We start from the raw sequence: 9,361 nt of genomic DNA, 5'->3' as shown, positions 1-9,361 counted from the left end.
CTTTTGATTTTCCCTGGATGTCAAGCAAAGAGGCACTGTGTTTGAAGGTAGACCTTGAAATACATCCACAGGTCCACCTCCAATTGACTCAAATTATGTTAATTAGCCTATCAGAAGCTTCTAAACCATGACATAAATTTCTGGAATTTTCCAAGCTGGTTAAAGGCAGTCAACTTAGTGTATTTAAACGTCTGACCCACTGGAATTGTGACACAGTGAATTATAACTGAAATAATCTGTCTGTAAACAATTGTTGGAAAAATGACTTGTCATGCAGAAAGTAGATGTCCTAATCGACTTGCCAAAACTAAAGATTGTTAACAAGAAATTTGTGGAGTGGTTAAAGAAACAAGTTTTGATGACTCCAACCTAAGTGTATGTAAACTTCTGACTTCAACTGTATGTCAAGCAACATGGACGCAGTGTTGTGGTGAGATTATCTCAAGTAAATTTGCTGACACACAAAGCAATGGCACATGGTTTCACAAAAAATGCTCCTATAGACACTGAGTCACATGGCTGTGGCTTGCTATATAAAGTAGGCAGACAGGCATTGTGCCATTCAGTTTCTGTTCAATTGAACGTCAGAATGAGCAAAACAAGTGACCTATGCAACTTTGAGCGTGGTATGATCGTCTGTGCCAGGCGCACCGGATCCAGTATCACAGAAACGGCCGCCCTACTGAGCTTTTCAAAAATGACAGTGTCTAGGGTTTACCGAGCACACATTCCAATGTTTGAGCTTGAAACAAGGCTGCATGGGATTTAGACTAATGCGACTCGTGCATCCAATGGCAATGTCTGCGATAGGTATAAACGCCGGGAGTCACTTGCTGATTTGACAGCTCCAACGATGTTACACCTCTAAAATAATCTCCATAAAAACACAAACTGCTATGCAGTTGTCGGTTATCGTGGGTTAAGGCAGATCTGATTGGAATTATCCTAAATGTAGCACATGGTCTACTGATGGGTAGATAGCAGAGTCAAGAGCCAGAACTGAGTATCTTATGTTAGTTAGGAAACCATCTTCGAGCACGGCATCTGTGAAAACTTCATCCAGAACTTCAGCCACCATCAACAATACATCAAAGCTGACAATCTCCCCAAAATATGTAATGTAACATGTAGGAAATTATATAGTATGTTTACATCAATTCATATGTTTTATCATGGTATGAATGAAAATAATAAAACAATGGTGCAGTATGACATGTGGATTACTGGCACTGAATTGAAGGATAAAGTCTGACAATACATCAGTCAGTATAAATAAATCCTCTTACAATATTGAAAAGTAAAATATGCATAAAATGGCACAAACTGAAGTGGCAATGGTGTAGGCCAACCTACTTAATAATCCATTTAGTATATGAAACCTAAAAACATCCTTCAGCAAAGAGATCTCTTTTCTTAGGTATAGTAGTTCAGACTGAACCCAATCTCCATCAATTTCCCAAAGCAAGCAGCATTACATGCAAATAAACATCTTGAACATTATCAGCCTAAAATAATGATCAAACAGGGTGATGAACAGAAATAAATATACAGCTACATCATAAGATTTGTAACAGAACTTGGGTCTTGGTCTATGAATACATTATAAAATAGAACTCTTAACTTATTGTTTTTTGAATGACTATGACCATTTTTACACCAATGAGGAAAAACAAGATCAAGTCCTACAGAAACAGTACCATAGTAAACTATTGCACTTTGCTCAGTCAGATTATGGTGAGGGATACAGAATCTATCTCCATTACATAGGCTACATCAAGTAAAAAAATGTGATCTTCACTAAGTTCAGCCTCCCTTTCCAGTTGAGATGAGTGAGATGTTTTAGAAAGCGACATACATAATACTTTTAGTAGAAACCATTTTCTGCCAGACAAACACCTGTCTGTACGGAGCCTTGGTAGATCTGAAAGAAATACTGTACTTCAGGAAGTGACTCCTCTGAAGCCACACTGTGGCAAAGCAGGAAACAAAGCTGCACAGGTCAGCACAGTCCAGCATCACATGACTGGGATCTCAGGTCACATACCACAATCTGAAGCTCATACCCTTTTAGGGAAGAAGGGAACATTGTAACATCTTGAAGGATTAGTTTCTTGAATATCACTTATAGTACAGCACTGAGAGGGGGGTGACACACACAGAGAGAGAGTCAAAAAGAGAGGGGTACAGTACTGCTGGTTGAGGAGGGAACCTGCCATAGAGATGGGAGTCTGCTCCATTCATAGCCTGTAGGTGGTTCTAGGGCTGGCGGTTTCCGTACATCAGAGGGATGATGTAACACGAGATGTCGTCTCCAGATCCCAGCCGTTCATTAGTGATCCGCCAGCTTCGGTCCTTTAGTACTCCCCGCGCTCTCATCACCAGATCCTGAGCAGCCATCGTGTACCTGGTCACAGAAATGAAGTGGAGGGGTGTTATGGCAAAAATGGTCCACTGTCAATAGTTGTATTTGCTTTGTTTGTAAGATGTTGGATGTTTACTCAATTTACAAAATTGCATAATACAATGTCAGAAGGATGTCATGGAAAACTATTGAAAAATGTACTTTTACACGCACGCAGGTCCACTTGCACACAGACACACACCTACCTGTTTAAGTCGTCAGGGTCACAGTTGGCCAAGAAGGTGGAGACTGATTCGTTGACTTCCTTGTTGGACAGGACGTCCCAGAGGCCATCTGTTCCCATCACCAGGACGTCGTCAGCACCGTGCTCGTATTGGTTTAGGTTGTACACCGTCACCTAGAAAGAATAACAACACAATGGGTCAGGTTGTGCACAGTAACAGCAATAGCAGACTGAGTTAGCACCATGCTCGTACTGAGTCAGGTTGTACACCAGGGATCATCAACTAGATTTTCAGCCGTGGGGCGACTGCAAATTGACTGCAAGAAGCCAAACATAATCATTTCAAACCTTGCTTAAATTTGTATACGATCACGTGTATCTCTATAACGCGTGGGATTACTACATTTCCCAAATTAAAATCATCTGGAGTTCATTTCCTGGTGTTTTTAAAGTCTTATGTCCAACAATAAAAATTGGAAAACTTGGCGGTGCCAGATAAAACCATCCGCGGCCTGCCCACCAGTTGGGGAACCCTATTGTACACCTTCCCCTGTAACAAACAACAGGGTCTTATTCAGGAGAGAACACAAATTACATATATAATCGAATAGGATCTCTGAGTCTGATATCAGACAACCTTGGTTTGACCATGACAGAGGAACTGTGGTACTGTACACCCTGTGCTTTAGCCAACTCTTCTATCATCATACCATACAACAGTGTGGGAGCAGGCTACTGTAGACCCTGAAGCTATTCTCTCTGCCTTTGATCTAAAGATGATAATACTGTATAATAATGGCACCATAATATATGAGAGAGAGAGAGAGGTAGAGAGACCCTGGCTGAACTGCCTGTGTAATGAATAAAGAGCTGCAAATTATCAGACTGAATGAGACGGACTCAACGGATGGACTATGAGTGAGATGAAAGAGCTGTGAAACTACCAGTCAGGTGGGCAAAAGTACTCCAAGAACCAAGCAAGGCCCAAAATATTATGCATCGCTCTTTCCTTCCTTGAACTATTTACTAGTCTGATAACTTTTGTCTTTACTTGCTGTTACAAACCCAGTTAGCCAATCCACTGAAAAAACAACACTTTCACTCGGTCGAGGGTAATGTACACCTAGCTACGTGGATCATAAACTGAGCTATAATGTGTGCACAAGGCGTGAGCTGGATACAGTGGCTTGCAAAAGTATTCACCCCCTATGGCATTTCTCCTATTGTATTGCCTTTCAACCTGGAATTAAAATAGATTTTTTGGGGGGGTTGTATAATTTGATTGACACAACATACCACTTTGAAGATGCAAAATATTTTTTGGAGTGAAACAAACAAGAAATAAGACAAAAAAAAACGAAAACTTGAGTATGCATAACTATTCACCCCCCCAAAGTCAATACTTTGTAGAGCCACCTTTTGCAGCAATTACAGCTGCAAGTCTCTTGGGGTATGTCTCTATAAGCTTGGCACATCTAGCCACTGGGATTTTTGCCCATTCTACAAAGCAAAACTGCTCCAGCTCCTTCAAGTTGGATGGGTTCCGCTGGTGTACATAATCTTTAAGTCATATCATAGATTTTCAATTGGATTGAGGTCTGGGCTATGACTAGGCCATTCCAAGACATGTACATGTTTCCCCTTAAACCACTCGAGTGTTGCTTTAGCAGTATGCTTAGGATCATTGTCCTGCTGGAAGGTGAACCATTCCAGTCTCAAATCTCTGGAAGACTGAAACAGGTTTCCCTCAAGAATGTCCCTGTATTTAGTGCCATCCATCATTCCTTCAATTCTGACTAGTTTACCAGTCCCTGCCGATGAAAAACATCCCCACAGCATGATGCTGCCACCACCATGCTTTACTGTGGGGATGGAGTTCTCGGGGTGATGAGAGGTGTTGGGTTTGTGCCGAAAAGCTCAATTTTAGTCCTATCTGACCAGATACCTTCTTCCATAGGTTTGGGGAGTTTCACACATGCCTTTTGGAGAACATTATTTTTTTCTTTAAGCAATGGCTTTTTTCTGGCTACTCTTCCTTAAAGCCCAGGTCTGTGGAGTGTACGGCTTAAAGTAGTCCTATGGACAGATACTCCAATCTCCGCTGTGGAGCTTTGCAGCTCCTTCAGGGTTATCTTTGGTCTCTTTGTTGCCTCTCTGATTAATGCCCTCCTTGCCTGGTCTGTGAGTTTTGGTGGGCAGCCCTCTCTTGGCAGGTTTGTTGTGGTGCCATATTCTTTCCATTTTTTAATAATGGATTTAATGGTGTCTTTGGGATGTTCAAAGTTTCGGATATGTTTTTATAACCCAACCCTGATCTGTACTTCTCCACAACTTTGGCCCTGACTTGTTTGGAAAGCTCCTTGGTCTTCATAGTGCCGCTTGCTTGGTGGTGCCCCTTGCTTAGTGGTGTTGCAGACTCTGGGGCCTTTCAGAACAGGTGTATATATACTGAGATCATGTGATGGATCATGTGACACTTATATTGCACACAGGTGGACTTTAGTTAACTAATAATGTGACTTCTGAAGGTAATTGGTTGCACCAGATCATATTTAGAGGCTTCATAGCTAAGGGGGTGAATACATATGCACGCACCACTTTCCAGGTTTTTATGTTTTAGAATGTTTTGAAACAAGTAATTTTTTTCATTTCACTTCACCCATTTGGACTATTTTGTGTATGTCCATTACATGAAATCCAAATAAAAATCTATTTAAATTACAGGTTGTAATGCAACAAAATAGGAAAAATGCCAAGGGGATGAATTATTTTGCAAGGCACTGTACAAGATAGTGTGTGTGTGTGTGGGTAGAATGGTGCCAGGATGCTACACGCAGTGTGTCATAATTGGATTTACCTCAGGACAGCAGGACAGGAAAGGCTTGATGTAGATGTTGGAATCATGGACTTTAAGATCATGGTCACCAAGGCCTCTGGTCACTCCTATAGTGGCCATTACTCTGGCCTGAGGAAGAGTTTTAAAGACACCAGTTAGAATACTATTAAACTAAGATATACATCAGTTTTTCTTATGTAATAAACTGTTATAAATTCTGTTCACCTCCACATTTATACACAGACACACACACTCTCTCGCGTTACACACACACAAACAACCTTTTTCCCTTCGCCCTGGACCAGTGGGAACCTCAGGTCCTCATCTTCTATGGTTTTATACGCCCTGTGTAGAAAGAGGAGACAATAATGTTTTTTTATTTCATGGTTTATAGCGCTGAGCATTACACACACTGTATTTGATGGTCCTCATTATACCCGTCGCTGAAGGGAGGAGAGGGAGAGCGAGGTGGAGAGAGAAAGCGAGAGATGGAGTGAGATGACGGAGAAAGAAAACACAGTAAAAATCACCTGAGAACGAGGGAAGCAGATGGAGACCTCAGAGAGATCTTTCAATTTTGCTAGAGTTCATGTAGTTTTTCCTTCTTTGCTTTATAACAGGCCAGGGAGCCATTATGGTTCTTCAGAGCCACAGTCAGCAAGTTTAATCATGACCTGTCCTCTAGTTTCACATACACACACTGTGGTCTAAGGCACTGCATCTCAGTGCAAGACGCATCACAACAGTCCCTGGTTCGTATCCATACTGTATCACATCTGGCAGTGATTGGGAGTCCCATAGGGCGGTGCACAATTAGCCCAGCGTCATCCAGGTTTGGTCAGGGTAGGCCGTCATTGTAAATAAGAATTAATTCTTCACTGACTTGCCTAGTTAAATAAAGGTTGCAAAGGGGTTTCCGTGAATTTCACAGTAATTTCCAGGCGGCTCACTAGCAAGTAAGTTACTGTAATTCATATTGCAGTACACCTATTGTAATCTAAATACACTCAAAGCAAGGACTGTGTAATGACACACATTACAATACCGTAGAATTGAATGTATTATGCTGTAAAAAGTAAATGTTACCATAATCCTAATAAATAAATGGATGAAATTGAGGGGATTGGTGTTTGTATGCTGCAGTATATTGCTTTCAAAGTATTTTATTGTTGATAATACCCCAAACCAAATCGCGGGTAAAACATTTGATAATACCCCAAACCAAATCGCGGGTAACCGCCGCGGAGAGAAACATTTGTTTTCAAGTTAATTTCCTGCAGTTCTACAAATTTTGCCATGGGGCAGAGAATTATTTTTGCAGTTTTACAGCTAATTTCTTGCAATTCTACCCATTTTACCATGGAGGGAGTGGAGATTTGTTTTTGCAGTTTTAATGGCTAATTGAGTGACTATCAGTGACTGACATGAGATAAAAACTGCTGATTCACAACCGAATTTCAAAGTTGCACCCTGTATATTCTACTATTTTAACTCTCATCAATAAATTGAGACCTCGACTGACATCCAAAAAACTGTCGTCGGCGACCCCTTAGCGACCACTTATGTCGCTTATGCCTGTGTTTCCATTGAATTGCATTGTCCACTCTACTGATAGTTTTGTGTCAAACTTTTGCGATAAATGACAAACTTGCCCAAACTGGTTTTCGCACATGCTCTTTAGACAACAGTTCGCTGATAAAGTGGACACGGGAGGGACAGATTATGAGATGGATACTTGTTTGTTAATGGCAGCTAAGCATCGATCATCATGTCACTAGCATACAAATTAAGACCCTTGATATTTATTGGAAAGGAGCATTGAGCTCATCACCGTGCACTTTCACCAACCTGTAGCCTAAACTGTGCATGCTTTTTCAATTCGCACACAACATAACATCGCGTGACTGCAAATTTACCTTGAAATGATTACGGTTCTATCAGCAGTTGTGTATTTCGTTACATTATTAATTTGACCTACACAAAAAGATCATGTCGAACGATAACAAATTGTCTGTCAACATTTATGAAATTGTACCGACACTTCCTGTTTCCATTACACGTCTTGATTTTTTGATTATACGCCAGGAATTTACTAGCATAAAAACTGTGGAGGAAACGTGGTTAGTGACTGGGAGGCTGATATGAAGGCTTGTTTACTACTGTGACTGGGACACAAAGAACATTGCAGTAGTACACACTACCGAAGATGGAATAGAAATAAATAGAATCTCATTCTATTCCTGTGACTGGAGCTACACTGGAAGGGCAGACCATGTTGACTACTCCAATAATAACAATATAATAACATTTAATGTGACCCATAGAGAAACTACCATCCAGAGCAATAGCTGTAAAAAAAAAAAAAAGCAGTACACATCCATATATTGGAGAGCGATACTGAACAAGTTCCCCCTCCTCGTCTAGCCGCTATTGAACCGTCCTGAATTAGCTCACTGTGGTAATGATAATATACTGTACTCTCATAACATCAAACAGCATATTTAAACAGACAGGCTCTGCCCAGCCCACATCTCTTCCATTATGTCTACCTTCCTCTCGTGCAAGACCAGGGCTCTAGGTATACTACAGAGATGAAGGTGAAACACTGTCTCACTCATTACAACCACTCTGCCTTCCCAAGGACATTAATTAGTGAATGGAGTGCGTAGACGCATGCACATCCCAGCAGCATGCCAGATCTCTCTAAACCAACAAGATCTCAAGGTCTCACTACAGTATTGGCGTTTGTCCATAAAAGTCAAAACTCAACAGTTAAGTTAAGGCATTCATTCTGACTGGTTAAAGTAAGGGTTAAGGTTTGGGATAGGGTTAAAACAGAAAAAATACAAACAAGGGCCTCGCACTGGGATTGAACCCGCAATCCTCTGAGCTGTAGCTCATGGTTTAGAGATGGTTAAAATGGGGATTTCACCATGGGGGACCATGAGTTTGTTTTGATCATATCCGAGGGATTTCTAGGTCAGTGAGATATTTCACAAATAAGTGGCCATGAAGAGTGCTTCGCACGCCGAACAATACACCCTATGATGACTTTCAGTGTATTGGGAGGGGAGGTGCAAGATCTGAAAATAAATCTAGTCATGCTTGTGGCATTTTGCGGAGTCTCTATTTTATACTGATCGCATGGTCATGGTCATGATATGAGAACTGAGGATGGATGAACAACATTGTAATTACTCCACAATACTAACCTAAATGACAGAGTGAAAAAAAGGAAGTCCGTACCGAATAAAAATATTCCAAAACATGCATTCTGTTTGCAACAAGTCACTTAAGAAATACTGCAAAAAATATAAAACAAGGTTGTCCACTATCGGCATATCTATTTATTATTGGCATCAAAATGTTAGCTGTTAAAATTAGATCCAACAATAATATTAAGGGATTAGAAATCTGTGGCTGTACGCTGATGATTCATGGTTTCTTTTAAAACCACAATTAGAATCCCTCCACAGCCTCGTAGAGGATCTAGATACTTTTGCTAACCTCTCTGGATTAAAAGTGTACTATATTACTTATTGGATCACAAAAAAATTCAACTTTTACATTACCATGTAGTTTACCAATAAAATGGTCTGACGGGGATGTGGACATACTCCGTATACAGTGGGGGGAAAAAAGTATTTGATCCCCTGCTGATTTTGTACATTTGCCCACTGACAAAGAAATTATCAGTCTATAATTTTAATAGTAGTTTTATTTCAACAGTGTGAGACAGAATAACAACAAAAAAATCCAGAAAATCCATGTCAAAAATTTTATAAAATGATTTGTATTTGAATGAAGGAAATAAGTATATACTTTTTTCCCCCACTGTACATATCCCAAAAGAAAGAAATTATCTCACTCCAACATTTTTTTATAGAAAGTTAACAAAAATAGATAAGATCTTGCTACCATGGAAAAAAAAATACCTGTT

At 40.3% G+C, this 9,361-nt stretch overlaps 1 protein-coding gene across 1 annotated transcript in view; it reads right to left on the bottom strand.

Moving 5' to 3' along the window:
- Window positions 1-341: 341 nt before the first annotated feature.
- The window catches only part of LOC115180326 (protein phosphatase 1H), a 54,526-nt gene continuing 45,506 nt past the window's right edge, over window positions 342-9,361 (bottom strand). Inside the window, exons 7-10 of the mRNA XM_029742336.1 lie at window positions 5,703-5,766; window positions 5,443-5,550; window positions 2,608-2,759; window positions 342-2,404 (exon numbers count right to left, since the gene is read on the bottom strand). Coding sequence (XP_029598196.1) covers window positions 2,257-2,404; window positions 2,608-2,759; window positions 5,443-5,550; window positions 5,703-5,766 — 472 coding nt within the window. The 3' untranslated portion in view covers window positions 342-2,256. The remainder of the gene's footprint in view (window positions 2,405-2,607; window positions 2,760-5,442; window positions 5,551-5,702; window positions 5,767-9,361) is intronic.

This window comes from Salmo trutta, chromosome 40, assembly GCF_901001165.1.
Source record: "Salmo trutta chromosome 40, fSalTru1.1, whole genome shotgun sequence".
Taxonomy (NCBI): domain Eukaryota; kingdom Metazoa; phylum Chordata; class Actinopteri; order Salmoniformes; family Salmonidae; genus Salmo; species Salmo trutta.
Note: the sequence above shows the minus strand (reverse complement) of the source record. Positions and strands in the feature narration are given on the sequence as shown.